The 25,423-nt window shown below is 46.2% G+C and overlaps 1 protein-coding gene across 1 annotated transcript in view; it reads right to left on the minus strand.

The window, feature by feature from the left end:
- INPP5D (inositol polyphosphate-5-phosphatase D) overlaps positions 1-24,958 on the minus strand; it is a 131,938-nt gene extending 106,980 nt beyond the window's left edge. Inside the window, exons 1-2 of the mRNA XM_067740198.1 lie at positions 24,803-24,958; positions 3,502-3,565 (exon numbers count right to left, since the gene is read on the minus strand). Coding sequence (XP_067596299.1) covers positions 3,502-3,565; positions 24,803-24,936 — 198 coding nt within the window. The 5' untranslated portion in view covers positions 24,937-24,958. The remainder of the gene's footprint in view (positions 1-3,501; positions 3,566-24,802) is intronic.
- Positions 24,959-25,423: the final 465 nt, after the last annotated feature.

Raw genomic sequence — 25,423 nt, forward strand, 5'->3', positions numbered from 1 at the left:
ACTCTTGACTTGAACCAGCTGGGAACAGGGTGGTCTGCTTGAGTTCCAGGTGCCTCACTGATTTAGCCCAAAGGCCAAATGTTACGTGTGATCAAACGTTATCAATATTTACAACGGTGGCAGTAAAAGAGGGCTCTCCCTTTGAGAGGCTACCTCTCCCTGTCTCCCTGTCCTCCTGGGGCAGAGTCTGTCCTTCTCTAAGGGATTCAACACCTAGCTGGGTTTGGACACACTTTCTGGGGTCCAAGAAAGACGGCTTAGCCGGGCAGGTCTGGAGACGGGGCCCGAGGCCTTGCTTCTGCAGGGCTCAGCCACGTCCATGCTTAAAGCACGGGGGTTGAATGAAGTTACAGCTTACACACTTCCCTCCCATCTCTGATTTTTTGTAAGTCAGAGAAAGGTGGAGTGAGAACGAAGTAACCAGGCGTCAGGATCGCTCCCCTTCCTGAGCCTCATGGACTGTCACGGGCCACAACCCGCGGTCGACTTCATGAGGTCGCTCTGCAAGGAATGAAGACCGAGTGGCTCTTTGGTTTTGTCAGAAAGCCAGAGGCCCCAGTGAGAAGAGCTATAAGGTAATTAGAATAAGATGAAAGCTTCTGCTGCTTCACTTGGCAACGTTTCAGGCCAGATTCTTATGCGGGGAGCCTCCTATTCTGGTAGCACCAAACAGATTCAGGTGTAAGGACTGAGTTATTTAGAAACTGTGGCTAAGCTCAGAAAAGAGTATGAGGTTTTGCCTCAACATGAAAAGAGGAACTGGATTTAAAATAAACCCCGAACGGTAACTGCTGGGGCTCGACAACCCGGAGACGCGGCCTAACAGTGCGCGTGCGTTAACCTGCTCGTGGGTGCATAGCTACTCTGATCATCTCGTGAGGTGCTGTATTTTTATAGGAAGGTGTATCCTTAAGAGTGAAAATTGCCTAGGTCCCCCAGCTCCCTGTCCCCTGGTTACCTGGTGTTGGCCACCAAGGAGGTCCCGGGCCCAGTGCCGGGGTCGGGGGCAGACCCGTCTAGCAGGGTGCCAGCTCTTCTGTGACACCTGCCTGCCCACCACCCTGGCTGAGTGTGGGCCCAGGTAACCATGCTCTGTCCCCACAACTCTACCCCCTTCTACGAGCTGTGCGCGGGCCCCTGCTCCATACACAGACCTGAAAGGGCCCCTGCAGAGGAAGCTGTTGATGGGGCCGAGCCAACCGTACTCCCTCTTGGGACTGGCAACTCAGGAGTGAGCCTGCTGGTGGGGAAGGGCAGACCCACTGAGAAGGGCTGAGTCGTGGCAGGTAGCACCTGGGCTGCAGGGCCCCACCCCTTCTGGTCCCAGGCCCCAGCCTTCTCCCTCCTTGCACCGAGCATCTCCACCAGGGCCGCCCGCCCCCCTTGCATAAGTTAGCCAAAGCAAGTCTCTGTTCTTTTCAACCCCCAAAGCCTGATGAGGCCCCAGCTGCTGCAGGACTGGCAGCCATTCCCAGGAACATGCGACGCCACAGCAGCAAGAGGTAAAGGCCAGAGGGAACAGACCTAGACGCAGTCTAGACGTATACAAGCCGTGCGTACAAACTCTATAGAAGCCACAAAGTCATGTCTTTTCCAGCTTAAGGCCTAGTCATACTTAAATTCTTCTTCCCTTTGAAGGAATAGAAGAAAACCACAAGGGGAAAAAAGATCAAAAGCACCAACTAACTTTTAACTTAAGAGAGTTTAGACTCCTTTCAGCAAACCACCTATCAAGGACGCCAACCTCTGTGGGAAAGTTCATGCAGTCCTAGACTTGGAAAAAATTCGAGGCCATTGAGCCCCACTGCCTGCCCCAGGCAGGCCTCCCTTCAGGCGGTCTCATCCCTGATGGGTGAGGAGCCCATAGGAGAGGCAGCCATCCCACTGATGAGTGGTTGCCAAGTCTTGAAAGAACCGTCCAACATTAAGGTACCAACGTTTGTCCCTGGTGCCGAGGCTGAGACATGCGGGCATCCTAGACGATCCAAAAACATTCCAATGAATGCTCTTTAGATACCAGTGCAGATGCATGTATGTACAGGAAGGACGAAGAAGCCAGAAGCAGCGCTCAGCCTGACCTCTAGGACATGAAGCAATTCTGCTTGAGCCCAAACTTGCATCCCCAGGGAAGCCCTGCAGCACAGCCCCAGCCTCCAAGAAGGCAGCGTCGTGATCACCTGGGTTGGCTCACGTGTGGCCCCGAGGTCTCTATCTCTGTCCCAAGTGGCTCACTGAAATGATTTCTTTGATCCCCATAAATAGTCTCCCAGAAGCTTTCTACTCAACACAACTCCCTCTTGACACATTTCCAGTGACTTGTGCCCCAGGGACCTGCCTATTGTCCTGCCCTTGATTCCAGCTCCGTCTGTACCGCTGCATCCGACTTCTGCACAAAATGCATTGTTCCCTTCACCTCCGGAATCAGTGATTACACGCCACCTCGCCCCTTCCACCTCTACTTTCTTTCCAACTAAACCCCACAGACTCTGTCGCTGCTTCTCCACGACACGGTGTCCCAACCCTTCTCTATCCTGGCTGCTCTGCTTGGCACGTGGGTGGGGCACTCTGCCTGTGGGTGCCTCTCACGAAGGGCTCAAGAGCTGAGTGTGACTCCTCTGCTCCCACCGTGGACACCGAGAGCATCACCCCCTTTTTCCTGCCCACCCCCTGCTCTCTTGGTGCAGCCAGATTACATATAGCTCCCCTGGCCTCCACATCACTTGGTTGTCATGCATTGTGGTCACACAACACCCGTGGTGTTTGTCACGCAAACTGTATGGAAGGTGGTCTTCCCGGACTTGGCGCACCTAGTATGGCTTTCTTTAAACTTTTTTTTTCTTTCTTTTTTGGCCACGTTACACTGCTTGCGGGATCTTAGTTCCCTGACTAGGGATCGAACCCCGGGGCCACGGCAGTGAAAGCACCGAGTCCTAACCACTGGGCTGCCAGGGAATTCGCTCTTTAACCTTTAATGCAAGTTTTACACGTTTGGACTTTACACAGTGAAATCAGATGCCATGAGCATCAGCCTCTGACAGAACAGATCTCTACAAATTGAAAGATATTATCTCATGCTAATCCTTAGGGCAGTCTTCTAACCCCTCAGAAACTACGATCTGTTCTCCCACAAGTACCCTCCCTTCTCTCCTTCCTGGCCCACTTACTGTCACGCATTTGAATGCACTGAAGAAAACAACCAACAAGCCACAGTCACTTGTCCTTGGTCTCTGAGTATCCTCCTTTCTGGTATTTCCCCTTCACACCCATGAACACAGATAACATCTGCTGTGTCTGCTCCATCATGTCCCGGGGCAGGTCCCTTTGCAGGGTCACAGTCTACCCGCTAAGCAACGCCACCCAGGTTCTTCTAGGAGAAAGACAAGCCCCCGTGTCTAGGCGGCTTGGGGCACCTGCTTTCTTCCCTTCTTCCTCTTTTTCACTCCTTCTCTGCCAATATACGTTCCAGTCAGGGTCAGATTTCAAAGTTTCTAAAAGACTTACCTGAACAGTGAATTTATCATCTTCATTGGACAGAATCCTGTAAGTGTAAACGCAATTCCGGTACCTGAAATAGACCAAATGCTGAATTAGAACCTATGCATTCCTTTTTCTGGACATCAAGCAATCCTGGGCAAAGTCAGGGTTGCTTGTCCACTCCCCACCCCCCCAGCACTCAAGGAGCCTCAGGAAAAGGCGGGTGGGATCTCTGGGACGTGATGTACGTTGGCGCTTGACAGCTAGCTGTGTGGTCTGATTTAGAGGAGTCCGCCATCTGAAAGGGCTTCCTAAACCTCTGGGCTGTCATGTTGGCCAAATGAATGGAGCCAGAAGGGGTGTTTCAAGAAGAAATGAGACTCCAGTGGGGCTGAGCATGGCGGGAACATGCCGAATGGGTGGTGGGCACTGCCACAGAGGGGCGGCACTGGCAGGGCAAAGCTCAGTCAGCTTTGGACGGAGCTCCGCTACCCCCTGTGGCTGCCTCTCCTGGAGACTGTGTCCCATGGGTTCATCCTCCCAAAGGCCAGCCACCATCCCTTCAGAGACCCAGATTTTCCCAGCAGCAGGTGGGTGAGCCTTAGGGTTGCTTCTAACGCAGAAGTGCAAGGAATTTCGGATTCTCTTTTCTTTCCAGAAGCTCAACCTTCCTCTGGTCCAGAGGTCTCCAATGTGAGAAGGAAGAAGAGCTACTTTTTATTCTCCTAAAAGCTTTGAGAGGAAGTGGGAGTTGTCAAGTCTGACCACCTTGGGAAAGGGGCCCATTGGTGGGTGGTCCAGGTGGGGGACCCAGCCTACAGAAGCCTGGTGACAGCAGATGGCCACGGAGGTCCACTGGCTCGGCTGCCGAGCCCACAGGCATAAGGAGTTTGGGAGAACGCTACTTGGGTCTTACACTCTCAGTTGAAATGGCTGGTCTGTTCTCTCACCCACCATAACCTCCCTGCCCCCATTTCCCCCACTTGGGATTCTCACAGACCTTGAAAACTTGCCCACCCCTGCTGGACCCCCAGGCAGGGGCCACACTCCAGCTCACAGACGCTCATGTTGTTTCTGCGATCAAGGAGATGATTCAGTACAAAAGTTTCATTCATTTAACCCCTCCTATGTGCCCAGTCCTAAACATTTATGGTATTGTTTAACTAGATTTTAAAATTATACACTAATTTAAAAAATTTAAGACCACATGGAAAGATATAAAATGAAAAATAAATGTCTCCTTCCCCGGCTCCTATGAGTTCCTTAGAGTTCCTACTCCTTCTTGTAAATCATTCCAAAATGTTTAAACATACACACAAACTTATATATGCATATCTTTTAAATGCAAATAACATCATACTATATACGTTGTTCTGAAATTTGCTGTTTTTCACCAAAAAAACATTAGCAATCTGCCTAAGTCATGTTCTACCGTGTGGCCATGCCATTGTTCATTTTACACTACAGTGATGGACAGGTAGTTATTTGGGGCTTTTTACTATTATAAATAATGCTGTAGTGAACATCTCTGTTCCTACCTCTTGTGTACACTGATGAATCCAGAGTTTTAGTTTCCCCACCAGTAAAAAGGGGAGAATGATAAAACAACATCTACCCGTTGTGTAGATTAAGCATTTAGAAGAATGCCTGCAACACACTGAACACTACATGTGCTGACATTTCTTAGAGATCGTGGATAAATCACTAGAAGAAGAAGAGCTGGGCTGAAGGACGCAGGCACCTTATATTTTGATAGAGATGAACAATTGCCTTCCAATGAAGTTCTCACATTGTGTCTCCTGCTAACCGGATATGAAAGAGTCTATTTCCCCACACCCTGCCAACTGGCTGTTATCAGACATTTTAATCTTTTGCAAATCTGAGAGGTGAAAGAAAAATGATGGCTTGCTTTAATTTGCCTTTCTTTATGAGAAAGGTTGACGTGTTCTCATATGTTTCACTATTTGTATTTCTTTTCCCATGAATTCCTTTTCATGTCTTTGTCTCACATTTTTAAAATCATCTTTTGCTTACTTATTCATAAGACTTTGAAATATACTACAATATATTTTGGAGTTATTTATTTTTAACAGTGTTTACTGATTTATTTTCTTTTTAGCTGTGTAGAAGTTTTACAATTTTAAGTAGTTAATTTTACAATTTTTAAAGCCTTTTGAAACAATGAATGTTAAAAGAAAGTTTTGGAGAATGTTTTGGGTAATTTCACTTCCACATGTCTCTTCGTTTCTCATAGGAAAATTTCCTCTCTTCCTCTGATCCCTTTAATTCCCGTCTTTCCACTCCCCTTCCTGTCTTTAGAGCCTGAACTGACACCACAATTGGCTTATCTCAGAGATGGCCAGGATGAATCCGTAGTCTAGTACCACCTCACCTCCTGCAGATGTTCCGGGAAGCAGGGAACCATCACAGACCCCAGCCTAACTCCCCCATCCCCATCCCCTGCAGCCTCAACCCTCTTTGCAGAGCCTGCCAGGCGCCTACACACGGAGGACAGCTGGAAGTCTGCTCTGCTCTTATCTTTCACTGCTTGTTCTCGTGACACTTCCTCCTGTAGATATGCAAATAAGGCCAGGGGAGAACGGTGCCCTATTTGGGTGAGGGCAGCTAATTTTTTTTTTAAACATCTCTATTGGAGTATAATTACTTTACAATGGTGTGTTAGTTTCTGCTTTATAACAAAGTGAATCAGTTATACATATACATATGTTCCCATATCTCTTCCCTCTTGCGTCTCCCTCCCTCCCACCCTCCCTATCCCACCCCTCTAGGTAGTCACAAAGCACCGAGCTGATCTCCCTGTGCTATGCGGCTGCTTCCCACTAGCTATCTACCTTACGTTTGGTAGTGTATATATGTCCATGCCTCTCCCTCACTTTGTCACAGCTTACCCTTCCCCCTCCCCATATCCTCAAGTCCATTCTCTAGTAGGTCTGTGTCTTTATTTCCATCTTACCCCTAGGTTCTTCTTTGTGGAAGAGACTGAACAGGCCCCAAACATCAGCTTGTAAACAGAAAGAAAGAAAGAACACAGAGTCACCAGGAAAGGCACAGAGACAGCGTACAGAACAGGAAGACCCTTTAGTTAATCAAGTGTGGCAGACAAGCCTTCATGGCTTTTTCAGAGATGTTCTAGCAACACTGAAACAAAGAAACAGCTCCATACTACTCAAACAGATGAGAATTCAAAAGCTAGCACAATGGGAAAAGAGGATACTTTCCCCTTAGATAGTAATATCTCAGCATCTCCAATGCGTGGGGCCCCCACGTCATCCCTGGGGCCAAATCAGTAGATCTTTAAGGGAAAGCATAGAGTGTCACCACCACCACCACCCCTGCCACACACAACCCCTGGGAAAGCATGCCATGGGGTGTTGGGGACTCTGCAGGGAGGTGGAGGGGGGCACCCCTTGGCCTCCTGCACTCACCAGCAGCTGCACTTCACCCTGGTCCTACACGCATAAACGTATACATATACATACATGTGCATACACATATACAGATACATAACATACACATATACACATAAGCACACACACATGCACACACAGGCACCCACAAAATCTTCCATGTAAAATGTTTAAAGTGAAGATTCCACAACTAAATCATCTTTGACAACCACTGCACTGGAACATAATGCAGACAGTGTGCTCATTGGGGGCAATGGCTTCCATCCAGGCCTTTCCCACCTCTTTATGGTGATTTAGTAAAAATTTAGGGTGCTGACAACAGTCCTCAGCTGCTACTCCTTCTAGTGATTGGGTCACATTTCAGGGCGAGCGTGTTAGAAATGTTCCCGCTGGACACCCAGGTTGGGATGGTCCTGGGCCATCCCAGTCTCCCGTGTCCCTGGTCCGTATGAGATTACTCCACTCTCAAATGCAGTGGTACCTACAGCAAATTTCCCATGTGACTCCCAACAGCTGCTGGGTGACTACAGGTGCCTACACTGTTCTCAGCAGGAAGATGCTTCCCCCAGGAAGGGCACTTTCAAATCATGGTTTGGGAAGCTTTGCTCAAATATAAAAGGATAAGCAAATGGAAATAGGAAGAAACTACTTCATGGCATTTTATTCATTCTCTCAGATAAAACTACTACTTCCGTGTGGCTCTTCCTAGCCAAATAACCACTGACATGCATGCCCAGAGCATCCTTTACCACGGTGAGCCCCATGGGGAGAGAAAGAGAGAGAGAGAGAGAGAGAGAAATCAAACTCTGAAATTCGAGAGCCTCATTAGTGTCTGTCTCACTCTGCTGATCTGCTTAGCATGTTCTATAGCTGTTTTTTAAACTCCTTTGTAACTCATTATATTTCAGTTCTAATTTCTAATTGTTTGTACGTGTTTTCTCTTTTTTTCTTGCTTGAGTGTTGCAAACATCTGGACAAGATGGGATGGGAGAACAAGGGTTGGAAACTCTGCATTCAAAAAAGCCACCTGGGGAGTCAAGATGGCAGACTAGGAGGATGTGTACTTCATGTCTCCGCACAGCTAGGGCACCTACCAGGCACTGGTGGGGGACCACGGACACCTAAGGGGACAGGAGGAACCCCCAGTGACCAGTTGTTTCAATTATATTTTTATTTTTCCTAATATATTTTTTATCTTTCTAATTTTATTCTTTGATATTGTACTTCTCCTTTTGTTTGTTTGTTTTGGTTTTTTTTTTTTGTTTTGCTGTGCCAATCAGCTTGCAGGATCTTAGTTCCCAGGCCGGAGGTCGGGCCTGAGCTCCTATGGTGGGAACTCCGAGTCCAAATGGCTGGACTAATAGAGAATCTCAGACCCCAGAGAATATTAACCAGAGGGAGGCTTCCCAGAGGTCCTAATCTCAGCACCAAGACACTGCTTTATCCAACTGCCTGCAAACTCCAGGGCTGGATGCCTCAGGCCAAACAACCAGTAAGAGAGGAACACAGCCCCACCCATCAAAAAAAGAAAAGAAACAACAAAAAAAAATGTTACAGATGAAGGAGAAAGGTAAAAACCTACAAGACCAAACAAATGAGGACAAGATAGGTAACCTACCCGGAAAAAGAATTCAGAGTAATGATAGTAAAGATAATCCAAAATCTCGGAAACAGAATGGAGAAAACACAAGAAACATTTCACAAGGATCCAGAAGAACTAAAGAGAAAACAAACAGTGATGAAAAACACAATAACTGAAATGAAAAGTACTCTAGAAGGAATCAATAGCAGACTAACTGAGGCAAGGAACGGATAAGTGAGCTGGAAGATAAAATGGTGGGAACAACTGCCAGGGAGCAGAAGAAAGAAAAAAGAATGAAAAGAACTGAGGACTGAGAACTGAGTCTCAGAGACATCTGGGACGTCATTAAATGCACCAACATTCAAATTATAGGGGTCCCAGAAGAAGAAGAGAAAAAGAAAGGGTCTGAGAAACTATTTGAAGAGATTATAGTTGAAAACTTCCCAAACATGAGAAAGGAAATAGCCACCCAAGTCCAGGAAGCGCAGAGAGTCCCATACAGGATAAACCCAAAGAGAAACATGCCGAGACATATATTAATCAAACTATCAAAAATTAAATACAAAGAAAAAATATTAAAAGCAACAAGGGAAAAGCAACAAATAACATACAAGGGAATCCCCATAAGGTTAACAGCTGATCTCTCAGCAGAAACTCTGCAAGCCAGAAGGGAGTGGCAGGACATATTTAAAGTGAGGAAAGGGAAAAACCTACAACCAAGATTACTCTACCCAGCAAGGAACTCATTCAGATTCAACAGAGAAGTTAAAACCTTTACAGACAAGCAAAAGTTAAGAGAATTCAGCACCACCAAACCAGCTTTACAACAAATGCTAAAGGAATTTCTCTAGACAGGAAAAACAAGAGAAGGAAAAAACCTACAAAAACAAACCAAAACAATTTAGAAAATGGTAATAGGAACATACAAATCAATAATTACCTTAAATGTAAATGAATTAAGTGCTCCAACCAAAAGACATAGACTGGCTGAATGGATACAGAAAAAGAGCCGTATGTATGCTGTCTACAAGAGACCCACTTCAGACCTAGGGACACATACAGACTGAAAGTGAGGGGATGGAAAGAGATATTCCATGCAAATGGAAATCAAAAGAAAGCTGGAGTAGCAATTCTCATATCAGACAAAATAGACTTTAAAATAAAGACTATTACAAGAGACAAAGAAGGACACTACATAATGATCAAGAGATCAATCCAAGGAGAAGATACAACAATTGTAAATATTTATGCACCCAACATAGGAGCACCTCAATACATAAGGCAAATGCTAAGAGCCATAAAAGAGGAAATTGACAGTAACACGCTAATAGTGGGGGACTTTGACACCCCACTTTCACCAATGGACAGATCATCCAAAATGAAAATAAATAAGGAAACATAAGCTTTAAATGACACATTAAATAAGATGGACTTAATTGATCTTCATAGGACATTCTATCCAAAAACAACAGAGTACAATTTCTTCTCAAGTGTGCATGGAACATTCTCCAGGATAGATCATATCTTGGGTCACAAATCAAGCCTTGGTAAATTTAAGAAAATTGACGTCATATCAAGTATATTTTCCGACCACAACGCTATGAGACAAGATATCAGTTACAGAAAAAAACTGTAAAAAATACAAACACATGGAGGCTAAACAATATGCTACTAAATAATTAAGAGATCACTGAAGAAACCAAAGAGGAAAACAAAAAATACCTAGAAACAAATGACAATGAAAACACGATGACGCAAAACCTATGGGATGCAGCAAAAGCAGTTCTAAGAGGGAAGTTTATAGCAATACAATCCTACCTCAAGAAACAAGAAAAATCTCAAATAAACAACCTAACCTTACACCTAAAGCAATTAGAGAAAGAAGAACAAAAAAACCCCAAAGTAGCAAAAGGAAAGAAACCATAAAAATCAGATCAGAAATAAATATAAAAGAAATGAAGGAAACAACAGCAAAGACCAATAAAACTAGAAGCTGGTTCTTTAAGAAGATAAACAAAATTGATAAACCTTTAGCCAGGCTCATCAAGAAAAAAAGGGAGAAGACTCAAATCAACAGAATTAGAGATGAAAAAGAAGTAACAACTGACACTGCAGAAATACAAAGGATCATGAGACATTACTTCAAGCAACACTATGCCAATAAAATGGACAACCTGGAAGAAACGGACAAATTCTTAGAAAGGGATAACCTTCCAAGACTGAACCAGGAAGAAGTAGAAAATATGAACAGACCAATCACAAGTAATGAAATTGAAACAGTGATTAAAAATCTTCCAACAAACAAAAGGACCAGATGTCTCCACAGGAGAATTCTATCAAACATTTAGAGAAGAGCTAACACCCATTCTTCTCAAACTCTTCCAAAAAATTGTGGAGGAAGGAACACTCCCAAACTCATTCTATGAGGCCACCATCATCCTGATACCAAAACCAGACAAGGATGTCACAAAAAAAGAAAACTACAGGCCAATATCACTGATGAACATAGATGTAAAAATCCTCAACAAAATACTAGCAAACAGAATCCAACAGCACATTAAAAGGATCATACACCATGATCGAGTGGGGTTTATTCCAGGAATGCAAGGATTCTTCAATATATGCAAATCAATGTGATACACCATGTTAACAAACTGAAGGATAAAAAACCATATGATCATCTCAATAGATGCAGAAAAAGCTTCTGACAAAATTCAACACCCATTTATGATAAAAACTCTCAAGAAAGTAGGCATAGAGGGAACCTAACTCAACATAATAAAGGCCATATATGACAAACCCACAGCCAACATCGTTCTCAATGGTGAAAAACTGAAACCATTTTCTCTAAGATCAGGAACAAGACAAGGTTGCCCACTCTCACCACTATTATTCAACATAGTTTTGGAAGTTTTAGTGACAGCAATCAGAGAAGAAGAGGAAATAAAAGGAATCCAAATCAGAGAGAAGTAGAACTGTCACTGTTTGCAGATGACATGATGCTATACATAGAGAATCCTAAAGATGCCACCAGAAAAGTACTAGAGCTAATCAATGAATTTGGTAGAGTAGCAGGATACAAAATTAGTGTACACAATCTCTTGCATTCCTATACACTAATGATGAAAAATCTGGAAGAGAAATTAAGGAAACACTCCCATTTGCCATTGCAACAAAAAGAATAAAATACCTAGGAATAAACCTACTTAAGGAGACAAAAGACCTGTATGCAGAAAACTATAAGACACTGATGAAAGAAATTAAAGATGATACAAACAGATGGAGAGAAATACCATGTTCTTGGACTGGAAGAATCAACATTGTGAAAATGACAATACTACCCAAAGCAATCTACAGATTCAATGCAATCCCTATCAAACTACCAGTGGCATTTTTCACAGAACTAGAACAAAAAATTCCACAATTTGTACAGAAACACAAAAGACCCCGAATAGCCACTATACTACAAAGCTACAGTAATCAAGACAGTATGGTACTGGCACAAAAATAAAAATATAGATCAATGGAACAGGATAGAAAGCCTAGAGATAAACCCATGCACATATGGTCACCTTATCTTTGATAAAGGAGGAAAGAATATACAATGGAGAAAAGACAGCCTCTTCAATAAGTGGTGCTGGGAAAACTGGACAGCTACATGTAAAAGAATGAAATTAGAACACTTCCTAACACCATACTCAAAAATAAACTCAAAATGGATTAAAGACCTAAACGTAAGGCCAAACACTATAAAACTCTTAGAGGAAAACATAGGCAGAACACTCTATGACATAAATCACAGCAAGATCCTTTTTGACCCACCTCCTAGAGAAAGGAAATAAAAACAAAAATAAACAAATGGGACCTAACGAAACTTCAAAGCTTTTGCACAGCAAAGGAAACCATAAACAAGATAAAAAGACAATACTCAGAATGGGAGAAAATATTTGCAAACGAAGTAACTGACAAAGGATTAATCTCCAAAATATACAAGCAGCTCATGCAGCTCAATATTGAAAAAGCAAACAACCCAAACCAAAAATGGGCAGAAGACCTAAACAGACATTTCTCCAAAGAAGATACACAGACTGCCAACCAACACATGAAAGGATGTTCAACATCACTAATCATTAGAGAAATGCAAATCAAAACCACAATGAGTTATCACCTCACACCAGTCAGAATGGCCATCATCACAAAAATCTACAAACAATAAACGCTGGAGAGGGTGTGGAGAAAAGGGAACCCTCTTGCACTGTTGGTGGGAATGTAAATTGATACAGCCACTATGGAGAACAGTATGGAGGTTTCTTAAAAAACTAAAAGTAGAACTACCATACGACCCAGCAATCCCACTACTGGGCACATACCCTAAGAAAACCGTAATTGAAAAAGAGACATGTACCGTAATTGAAAAAGAGACATTGAAAAAAATGTTCACTGCAGCTCTATTTACAATAGCCAGGTCATGGAGGCAACCTAAGTGTCCATCAACAGATGAATGGATAAAGAATATGTGGCACATACATACAATGGAATATTATTCAGCCATAAAAAGAAACGAAGTTCAGTTATTTGTAGTGAGGTGGATGGACCTCTTAGAGTCTGTCGTACAGAGTGAAGTAAGTCAGAAAGAGAAAAACAAATACCGTATGCTAACACATATATATGGAATCTAAAAAAAAAAATGGTTCTGAAGAACCTAGGGGCAGGAGAGGAATAAAGATGCAGACGTAGAGGATGGACTTGAGGACATGGGGAGTGAGAAGGGTAAGCTGGGAAGAAGTGAGAGTGGCATGGACATATACACACTCCCAAAGGTAAAATAGAGAGCTAGTGGGAAGCAGCCGCATAGCACAGGGAGATCAGCTCGGTGCTTTGTGACCACCTAGATGGGTGGGATAGGGAGGGTGGGAGGGAAACGCAAGAGGGAGGAGGTATGGGGACATATGTATACATATAGCTGATTCATTTTGTTATAAAACAGAAACTAACACACCATTGTTAAGCAATTATACTCCAATAAAGATGTTAAAAAAAAAAAGCCACTTGGACCCCATGTAGAGATAAGAGAAAACGTGCGTATGCCCTAGGAACCAAGGGTGTTCACAGTTCACCACCCAAACCTCAAAGAATCCCAGCCAAAGAGTGAGAAAAAGAAGCCATCAGGTCAGAAGCAAGAGGAGGCAGTCCAGGTGGCCTGCCTGGACTGGGGGTGAGACGTCTACAGTGTCATCAGGGACCGGCCCAGCACCTACCCCAGCAGCCTCTGGGTCCAGAGGGTTCTTCTCATGAGACCCCTGGGAGGAAACCCCCTTATCCGTGCAACACACCACACCCCCATCACTCAATCCCATCAGGTGGATCCTGGATCGGGGGCTCCCATCCCCATCCCTGCTGATCCTTTTATCTTTGGGAAGAAGATTCAGGCAGAAACCCACTCCAATCTCTAAAAAAAAAAAAAAAAAACTGATCAAATTTTTCCTGACAATTCTTTGTTGGAAAAGAAAAATCACCAGACTTACTGAAAACATCACCACTCAAAAGGAAGGGTATCATTTTTCTAAGAACTCAAAGTGATACGTCCTTGTTACATAAAATCGCTGCAAAAAGAAAAAAAGAAAATAACACATTCTGTAGAAATCTGACTTGCGAACTCAGTAAGATTTAAGAGACAATTGTACTTCTGAAACTGGAAAAATCAATTGTGAAAACTGAGCAACATGAGATAAGAAGAACTGATCAGAAGTGAAAAACCTAGAGTCCTACAGTCAGCATTAACCACCACAAGAGAGGCAGTAAATAGCAGCTTCATGTTCTGGAGAACTTCAACAAGGAAGAAGATAAATCTGAGAAAATCGGTGCAGAAGGAGAGGGAAGATGAGAAATATAGAAGACATAGCTCTGTCCTCAAACATATATACAGTAGGGGTTCCTGAACGCACAGGTAGTTTTCTAATATAAAAAGAAAAGCAGAACAGATAAATAAATCTAAGAGCATATGACCTGAAATGCAGAAAATTAAATGAATAACCCTCTGACAAACAGAAGAGCAAAAAGAAAACAGTGCAAGTGAGCTGGCCATTGTTCCTTCACCCTCCCCTCCGACCCCCAGTAGACCCACTCTCTATCCTTCTCCACCTGCCCTGTGTCCAGCAGGCTGACCTGTATGTGCCGCTTCACCAAGGTTTAGCTAATGGGAGGCACTGACAGAGTGAGAGGACGGTGAGATAGTGGTATCTGTTCCCCAGACCCCACCCCACCTGCTGCAGATCAGCAGTGGCTGAGTTCCTCCACTGGGGGCCAGGGGTCAAATCAGATGGCCCTGCCTATTCAGGGCCAGGAGTGGAAATAGCTTCCTGTGGTTGCCGGTCCCAGGCTGCTTCACCATCCCTACGCCTAGCACCCCTTTCGATTATGCCATCTATTCCCTGCTGGGATCCTGGCCAACACAACTAGTAAGCAAGACCAGTAATGAGTAAAGGAAGGTAGCCACAGCAATAAAAGAGAAACCTTAAAATTATAGAAAACCATCAATAACTGTATGCCAGAAACTTTGAAAAATCTCAACAAACGAACTGTTTACTGAAAAATATATATAACTTATCAAAAGTAACCTGAAAACAACAAGGTCCAAATGTAGAGCACAGGGAACTATATACAATATTCTGTGATAAACCATAATGGAAAAGAATATGAAAAAGAATGTGTATAGAAATCAACTATACTTCATTAAAATAAAATTTTTTTTAAAGTAACATGAGAGGAGATAGAAAATAAGAATAAATCAATACCAAAGAAGAAACTGAAGTAAATATTGAAGAATTATCTCTATAAATGGCTCTGAGGAAAAGCACCTTTGCCAATTTTTTTTGTATTTAAAAAAGTCAGATAATGATGACGCTTCATAAATGTCTCCAGGACGTTTTACAAAACACAAATGACTCTAAAACCATAACATGATCAAAACCATATAAATCAATCTCACTTATGAACACATATGCTAAAATTCAGAGTGAAATAAAGTTATCATAATCAAGAACAGTTCATTTTAATCTTGCAAAAAAAAATGGTTCCTATTAGGAAATCTATAAAATCAAGCTCTTAACCAGTTAATGAAAGAAGAGAAACAGCTTAATCATCTCAATAGACATTAAAAAGGCATTTGATAAAATTTAATATTCAGTTCTTCCAAACTCTTCATAAAACTAGGAAAAGACAGCTCCTTCTTTGACATGAAAAGAACAACTGACTTTTCTCCATCGCTAACTATGTGCCAAATACTGTATGAAGTCCTTCCCAGGCAGCATCAAGTTTGATTCTCACACTACTTCTGTCTGAGGTAGACATTTTCTTTTTCCCATATCCTTCACCGTAATATTTTAGAAATATTGGCCAAAGTAATAAGTTATGAAATCTGAATGAGTTATAAGTATTTGGAAAGTAGACAACAAAATGATTATAATTCGTACATGATTTGATGGTTTAGCAAGAAAATCCAAGAGAAGCAAATGAAAATAATTTTAAATAATGAGGAGTAAACATATAGAATAAAAGGTGAATTTATAAAATCTACAACTTCTCTGTATGTTATCAGTTACCCCAGAAGGGTAACTGTAGAAGAAAAGGTATTCACAACAGTAACAAAATTATGAAATAATCAGAAGTAATCATAACAAGAAATATGTAGGATCTATGAAGAAAATTACTAAATTTAAAATAATAGAGATAGCTATATTTATTGTTAAGACTGAATAATACTAAAAGGTCCATTTTTCACAAGTTGTATTGTGGATTTCATGCAACTCCAAACGAAGTCCCAATACTATTTTTTCCAACTTGACAAAGTTATTATCTGTTTCACCTGGAAGAATACTTAAAAAGACTAGATATGCAAATCCTAAAATAAAATAGTTTATAAAATTGTGGTAATGCATTCAGTATGAAATTGGTGTAAGAAAAGCAGACATACATGGACCAGGGTAAACAGGCAAAAAAGAGGTATATAAGATTTAATACATGGTAAGAGAGGAATAACAAATGGAGAGGAATAAATTATTCAGTAAGAGGTTTTAAGAAAGATAGTTCATTGAGAAAAATACACATAAATCTTTGTTTTACACCATTCATTAATTCCAGAAAGATTAAAGTGTTCAATGTAAAACAACAACAGCAACAAAACAAAACCAGAAAACCTATAATCTATCTGCTTTTGCCAAATACTGTGCCAAGTATGTGATATACACTTTCACTCAATCCATCCAACGACACCGCTACATGGGTATTCTTAGCCCTGGTTTGCAGATGAGGAAACCAAGGCCCCATGGGACTAGACAACCTGCCAGAGCTTGGAAAGGCAGAGTCATCCCTTAGCCCGAGCCTATTAGCTCCAAAGGCCCTGCCCCCCACAGGAAGAAAAAGAATAAAATTTCTGTGTGCAGAGGGACTCTCTGCACTGGAAGGCAAAGGGGGAAAAAAGTCACAAAAGGACAAGAACAGAAAGATTTATAGACTTGGCAAAAATTTACAATCTCTGAACAAAAGAAAAAGGTCATAAAGTTTAAAGGCAAACCACAGTGAAAATATTTGCAACAAATGTGATATAAGGAATTCATGCAAATAGATAACAGAGAAACTACAGTTTCAAAAGAAAAATGGCAAAGAGAATGGAACAGACCATCCACAAAGGAGAAATGATGAAGGTCAATAATCCAAACAAGCTTACCATGACTGCGATCAAGAAATGCAAATCAAAATGAACAGAAATTGGCCACCTTTCACCTTGCAATTTAATAATGTTTTTTTAAATGAAAATATTCAGTATAAGGAGATGGGAATGAGGTGGGCACTCTCTGGTACTGCTTACCAGAGCATAACTTGTAACAAAATTTCTGGAAAGCAATTTGCCATTTTCATCAAAAGCCTTAAAAACATTATCTTTGATCCAGTAATTCCACCCCTGGGAATCTATCACCAGAAATGTCACATATCTGCACAAAGACCTTCATCACTGCCATATTTATAACAACAAAACACTGTTAGTAACTTAAATGTCTGACAATAGGAGAATCATTCCATAAGTTATGGCACATAATGTAATAGAATTTGTGCATCCACTAAATATGATATTTAGGAAGAAAGGTTAACTAAGTGGGAAAATGCTAATGTTGCTAGAAAATACAGACCAATATTATATGGTATTAGGTGTATATATTATGGAGCTTATATATATGTGCTTGTGCGTGTGTGTGTGTGCATATGGGGGGCAGGGAGGGAGAGAGAGAATGAATGAGAAAATATGCCAACAAATTAACAGCATTTATGTTAGTCTCTCATCTCAGTGACTGGGTGATTACTTTCTCCTTTACCTTGCACTCTTTGTATGTTATACTTAATACTGTATTTTTTAAAGTTACTTGAAAGAACGCTGCCCCGTTTATCAGAATCTATTTCTGCACTGCCATCGATGCCTGAGATGGCCTCAACAAGCCTCTCCCCTCCGGAGGGCAGGTTTCTGGCTGGCGAGGGAAAGGGCCGGAGCAGCTGATCCTGTGGGAGCCAGCCTTGTCTGGTGTTATTTATAATAAGTAATTGAACCCAAATGGTTTGGATGCTGGTACTTAAAAGCAATGTTTTTCTCATTAATGGGACAAAGGGAGTGTGAAACGAGCAGGCGAGAGAGGAGGGATCCGGGCCACAGAGCGGCAGGCTTGTCCTGCTCACTGACCAGGGGCCTGACCTGTTGGGCTGTCGACACCCCTTCCCCAGCTCATCCACTTGCTGGGCTTCCTCGGAGTCTTAGGACTTTAGTTCCCTCAGCCCCTCACTCCTACATTGGTCCTTAATGACTCTTAAGATGGCCTCCACTCCTCCACTTTCTCTTCATTCTCCGCGGTTCATTCGGCGGTTCTTCCCGGCACCTGTGCCCCTGACCCTTCTCTCCCTCACAGCTCCAGGAGCTCGCCCCGGGCCCCAGCAGCCACCGGCCACTGGCGCGTCACTCAAGCCCTCTTCCTGCCTCATCTCTTTGAGCACTTCCTCTGAGGAGGCCCCGCATGACAGCTCAGTGTCCCTGGAGGCTCCCACAGCCTCCAGGAAGCTCCAGAAGTGACACTCAGCCACCACTGTCCTCTTTCCGTCTGCTGCGGAATGCTCCTTACAGATGGCCCTGCACGCCTCTGCTTCCGAGATGTCACTACTCACTGCGTAGCTCATAAAAGGTAACGGTCAGTGTTCAGCGTGCTGACTCTGTACACGTGTTGCCCACATTCTCCCATTTTATCTTCTCAATTATCCAGTGACAACAACAGAAAGACAAATCACCCTATTTTTTAAAAAATGGGCAAAAGGTATGAATAGACATTTCTCCAAAGCAGGTATACACAAATGGCCAATGAGCACATGAAAAGATATCAACTTCATTCATAATTAGGGAAATGCAGATCAAAGTCACAGTAAGATGTCACTTCACACCCACTAGGATGGCCATTATCAAAAAGCTGTTAAGTATTGTTGAGGATGTGGAAAAATTAGAACCCTCTCACACTGCTGACAGGAATGTGAAACGGCACAGCTGCTGTGCGAAAGTCTGACAGTTCCACAAAAAGTTAAACATAGAATTACCATAGGACCCAGCAGTTCCACCCAAGACAATTGAAAACACACGTCCATAGAAAAACTTGTACAAGAATGCTCACAGCAGCATCATTCCTAATAGCCCCAAAGGAGAAGCAACCCAAATGCCCATCAACTGATGAATGGCTAAATCAAATGTGGTAGATTGATATAATGGGCTATTATCTAGCCATAAAAAGAATGATTCGTACTACAACATGGATGAACCCCGGAAGCATTATGCCAGGTGGGAAAAGTCAAGTACGAAAGGCCACATATTGTATGATTCCATATATATGAAATACCCAGAATGGGCAAATGGCCAGAGACAGAAAGTAGATCAGTGGTTGCCAACGGCTGGGAGGAAGGGGAAGGGAAAGTGACGACTGACGGGTTCAGAGGGTTTTGCCGAGGTTGGGGGGATAATGAAAATATTCTGGAATTACATGGTGGTGATGGTTTCACAACATTATAAATGTACTAAACACCACTGAATTGTATACTACCTAAAGGGTGATGTTATGGGATGTGAATTATACTGCAATAAAAAAATTAACCCAACGAGTGTGCATTTTGCCAGTGAGGATGCTGGGTGGGCACAGGGAGGTGAGCATCTCGCAAAGGCTAGAATTCACATCAGGGGTAGCCAACCACAGAGGGCTTGCCCCTAAGGACTGCGTCACATGGCCTGAATTAGGGAGGGAAGAGCAGACCTCATCTTACTCCATCTCTGGGGCAGGGAGGAAGGCCTAGAGCCTCACCTCTCATCACCTCTCATCACCACCCCAGGAGATGGGACCACTCAACGGAGAAGCACCGACGTCTGTGCACAGGTGAATTTCACCTGTCAAGTAGGCAAGCTTGCAAAACACACCAAAGCCAGAGCCTACTCTGGTTCTGGAAGGATTGCTCCAGGGTGCTGTGCAAGGGCACAGAAAACCTGGAGACACTCGAATTTACCATGGGCTTTCCGAGTCACTGCACACAGAAGGAACCAGGAATCTGTTACATACATAGGCCTTCCCGGGCACAACCCTTCCTCCGGGTCCTGCACGCAGAAAGAACGCTCAGAACGGTTGTCCTTGGACAACCTCTTATGTAAACCAGATTTCAAGAGCTGAGGTCCTCCAGCTCTGACTACTGCCTGGGCCAGCATTTTCCCCCCACTTTGTCAATACCAGCTAGGAAAAACTGTGTTTTCCTTTGCATTTGCACAAAAGTAATTCACGATCAGTGTAAACTTTACTAAACTTTGAAAGGGGATTGGAGGAAGGCGGATTACATCACACCCATTCACACTGCAGTAAATGGCTTTACACCTCTTCTGGACACTTCTGCCCTCCAAGTCCCTTCTCTGTGGCTCCATCACCAGGGGTCTCCTACACACACCCAGACTTGCTGGCTTCTCTTTCTCCCTCCCAAGAACAGCGAGTTCAAGTCCTGGCCCTGCCATTAATTAGTACTGTAAACACAGCATGTTACCTAACATCACGGGCCTCAGTTTCCGCATCTGTAAAGTGGGGATAATAACACTTCCTCCAAAGGCCACTGTGGACAGTGAGTGAGTTAATATGTGCAAAGAGCTTAGAACAGAACCCAGCACACATGTGCCCTTTATAAGTCTTTTGCTGTTATTTTTAGGCAGAACAGATTAGCAACTACCTTTGGTTTGTACAGCAAGCCTCGTGGCCTGCGTTGACCTCAAGTGGGCCATCACATTCTTCCTAACAAGTAGAATGCCTTCTCTGAGGGCACTTTTGGTGACTAAATGTCCTCCTGGTGCTTCTTCACCTCTCTGGCTGTGCTCACAAGGCTACCAAGTCCAGGCTGCCTGGTGTACTGTCCCTGGGAAGGAGGTCATAGGTCTGCCTGGGCAGCTCACGAAAGGCCAGGTGCTGAGGGGAACCAAGACAGCATCCCCGCCACAGCTGGCTGGACCGGCATTGGTTTCTGAGTCACACACAGCATGCATCTGCCCCCTCCCCTGGGAGGGAAGCCAACTCTCTCCAGTGTGGTTTGGTGGGAATGCCACCCGACTAGGCAGCTCCATCCTGGATGGTGGCTGACGGACCCAGTCGTATATAGGCTTGCTCTCAGGGCCCGGGCTGCTCTTACAGAGAGGGAGGTGTATCCGCAACACCACTGAGCCATTGTTCTAGTTCTGCCTGCGCAGCTAGGGCAAGGAGAGGCTGGCCCAGCTGGCCCGTGAGGAACCACGCGAGGAACCACCTTGAGGAACCCCCATCCCCAAAGACATATCTCTTCTCTGCAGCGTAAAGCACCTGACAGGGGAGCTGGTCCCTACGTGGAAGCACAGTCCTGGCAGGAGAGGAGGACACGAGCTTGACAGCCTCTCTTAGCACCCTCCATACAAGAGGGGCCGGACGGCCCCCTCAAGAAGCCCCCCTGGCCTTCCTAGAGCAGGGCCGACTCTGCTGGCTGGTCTGAGTGGGGCCGGGTGAGCATGACTTAGGAGCCCTCTGCCCATCACGTTCTCAGGCCCTTGCTGCAAGAAGGCAGAGATGGACTCAATTCCATGTGGTCAGCTCCTGGGATCTTCCTCCTCCAGCTCTCTGCACCCCGAGATGGGCCTCGGGATCCCCCTAAAGCAGGGCTTTCTGAGTTGCTGAGGACAGATCTGCACTTTCCTGCCCAGTGGCAGGTGGCAGGGTTGACCTCCCGAGAGGAAGTGTGGGTTTGCTAGGCCCAGGGTGAATGTGTACTCCTCGGTCACGTGGGCCACGCTGAATCGCAGCCTTGTCTTTTAGTGTCTCTCACCCCCTCCCTAGTTCCATTTAAACAGTCAAATCCTGTCTTCTTTCCTGAGCACGAAGGCCACTCCTGAGGAAGCTGCCCTCAGTTCCTGGAGCTCCAAACGCCCCTGCCTAAACCAGGGGCGGGAAGCCCCCTGCCATGCCCTCACTCACGAGAGGGGCTGGGAAGATGCTCCAGCCACTGGGGTCCAGGCAGGACAGGTCTGGGCACCCTGGGCCCTGAGGTCTTTCCCCATATGGAGATTTCTAGAGCAGAAGGGCCAGTCTTGGAGGCTTCCTGGCTCCCTTTGGAACAGGGTCTTAAAAGGCCCTGACACCACAGCTGCCCCACTCGGGTTCCTGCACTCCCGGCAACTTCCAGAGAGACCGCAGAGGGTAAAGCCTGATGCTTGTGAAAGTCACGCTTGTGAAACCCGTCGGGGTTCCCATCGCTGGCCATGGGCCAGGAGGGCGTGGGGTGAGGTTTTCACCGTCCCAGGAACAGAGAAAACCAAGGATAGGGCCGGGCTAGGGGGTGTTTTTCAGGAAGTTAAACCTGTTTGATTTAAAGGACTGGTTTTTGGCTCTATTCATTTATTTATTTTTAAAGAGCATGTTCTTCCTGCCTTTTGGTGTTAAAGGACACTCTCTTTCATGAAATGAGCTGCTGAAAGGTGGCAGGTAGTTGTCACTCAGCTAGTTTTTCGTTTTTAAACCTCCTTAATGGGCAACATCACGGGTGATGGCAAAATTAGGTCTCCCAGGGTTTTGGAAGGTTCGGTGGCTCGTGGTATCCCACAGCCTACAGGGCCTCCTGACCCTGCAGGAAGGGTGGCTTCCCCCACAGAGCGGAGGAGGAAGGGAACCCCTGGGCCTGGGCTTAGAGGCTGGCCTCACGGCTGGACTCACTGGGAAGGGCTCCAAGTCCTGGTGTCTGGAGCTAAAGGGGCCTTGGGGATGGGAGACTGACAAGAAGCCCAGCCCTGGGCTAAGAGGATGATGGACATTGCAGGGACCACGGGTACCCTCCCTAAGAGGCACATCGGCCGAGGCTCCAAGAGTAACCCAGTGCAGGGGAGGGGAGGGGAGGGGAGGAGAGGCAAGGTGGAGGAACGAATACTGTACACCATTACTGGATCCCAGGTTGCCACCGGCCAGCAGGGATGTGTGGACAAAAGCCTCAAGCCCTCTGAGGTGTGCCCACCTGTAGAGTCAGGGGTGGTGGGACTAGAGGTTCCAAGGCCTCTCCCAGCTCTGGCTTGTTACAAGGCTCCCAGTTTGGAGTCAGAGAGACCCACGTTCCAATCTGTAGCCTGAGCACTACCACAGCTTCCTGGTCAAAGGGCTGCTGTGAAGGTTAGCGAGCTGGAGCCTGGAAGTTCTCGAGACACCCAGGGGAGGGGAGAGATTCACGTGGGCCGAGTGGAGACAGATCAGGATCTCCTCACTATTTCTACGGCCCCGTCAACTGGTCCCCACAGGGGCTGTGCCTGCGGGGAAACCTGGGTCTGCTTCGCTTCCCCTGGGGTGTGAGAACTGGGGGCCCAGGAAGCCGACCTTGGGGGCAGGGGCTCTGACGCAGTCAGCGCTCGGGCCGGGTGACCCCTGAGAGCCTGTGTTAATTTCTAAATGCTCCCAGCCGCCCTTGTAAACGCCCTGGCTTCTCTTGCTGCCACCCGGAACCCATGCTCACACCCAGCTTGCCAGGCACAGGAGTGGGGTGGCAGCAGTCTGGTTGTCTGGGTGCAGCCTCTGGGGGCAGATGTCCTTGGCTTTGACTGTCATCACTCGGTTAACCCGTCTGAGCCTCAATTTCCTCATCTGCAAAGTGGAGCAACAAAAGGACCTGCACTTCAGGTTGTCGTGAGGATGAAACAGGTCGACGCACAGACAAACGCTCAGACTCAACGCTCCAAACAAGGCCCGTGTCCATGACCTACTTCCCCTCCTGTGTGGACAGCAGCAAGGCCTGCCTGCTCAGAGGGACCCTTCTGTGAGACCAGGGGCAGGACCTGACAGGTGCAGGTGGACACACACCCTTCCCCCCCCATGCCCGGCACTGCCCGAGGCCCCAGTGGGGATGGTTAGACCGCAAGGCTGCAGGGCCGAGAGCCTCCTTCAGACATTGGTTGAGAAGGGTGTTTTAAAAAGGAAACTTCAGCAAGTGGCCGGTTCCCGATTTTAGGCCAATTGGCGCATTCAGCAACATCCCAGAGAGGGGGAGCGGAGAGAGCTGATGGTGGCAGAGAGGCCCGAACAGGTGGGGACAGACCCAAGGGCTGTGGAGGGGACAGAAGAGGCTCCTGCTGTCGGTGATGTGACTTCCTCTGCTCCAAGGGCCCCAAATACAACTTCTGGGTGAACTGAAAATCCTTTCTTGAGTGACCCCCCGACACACACCCTTATTCATGGCTCCCCAAACGATGGCTTCCTCCAAAGGCCCAAAGCCTGGCACAGGAAGGGTCCCCTCTTGCCACTTCTGTTCTTCCAGGAGGGTTTCCGAACTGGGCATACTTTGACCAGTACCTGAACTGACTGAGCTACTCTCTAACACACCCACCACCACGGAGCCCTGAGCTTCTGCCCGTCTCAGAGAGCCCAGACCCACTTCTCTTGGACCCTGGAACCCCAAGGAAGCCCCTGACCCCACGGCTCCCCGGTAGCTGGGGCGAGTGACCAGGCCCCAGGCTGGCCCTGGAGGGCTCCAGCCCTGCAAAACCTGAACTCCAGGGCCGAGCAGGTCCACAATGGGCCTCAGCTGGACCCACCAACAAACCCGGGGTGCGTGCAAGGTCACTCGACATAAAAACAACACATCCCAGAGCCGGGCCCCTGGCTAAGCCCAGAGCCGGCTTCCCCTCTACTGAGTGGCACCTCCATCACCTCCGTGCCTGGGCAGGAGAGGCCAGGCCAGGGCGGAGGAGCAGGGGTGGGCAGGGCCCGGTACTCACAGCACGCAGAGCGCGTACGCCCGGGAGACGGACTCGCTGGCGCGCACGAGGAAGCTCCCGTCCTTGCCGGTCCTGGAGAGCAGCTCCTCGGCCTTGGAGCGGGTGATGTTGCCATGGTTCCAGCAGGGGACCATGGCGGGTGTGGGTCTCCCCGGGCCGGGCCGGCGCCCTCCCCGCAGGACCTGCACAGCCAAGGGGAGCTGGGCCCCTGCACCGCGACCCGCCGTCGGTCCCCTCTCGGCCGCCCCGGCTGCTGCCACCCGCTCACTGACCGACTTCCTGTTTCAGGCACTCGGCAAGGGAAAGGAAACGAGCTGCAGAGAACTTCCTCATTGCAGAGACCAAGCGAGAGAGGTCCTCCACCTTCCCAGCGCGCCCGCCCGCCCCCTGCCTGCTGCCCTTTCCCTCTCACCCCACCCCCCCACCCCCGCGCCCTGTCTCTTTCCTTTAATGGGTCTCAGTCCCCAGAGGGGCGAGCATCAGCTCACGTCCTCCTGGGGGAACTGTCAGCTCCTCTGGGGTCAGGAGGTTCACGACCAGCTTCTGAAGGAGCACGGCCAAGCCAGCGGCCATTCTGAGGCCCGTCCCAATGCCCCCGTGGGGTGGCCACGCCCTGGACAT

This window comes from Pseudorca crassidens, chromosome 6, assembly GCF_039906515.1.
Source record: "Pseudorca crassidens isolate mPseCra1 chromosome 6, mPseCra1.hap1, whole genome shotgun sequence".
Taxonomy (NCBI): Eukaryota; Metazoa; Chordata; class Mammalia; order Artiodactyla; family Delphinidae; genus Pseudorca; species Pseudorca crassidens.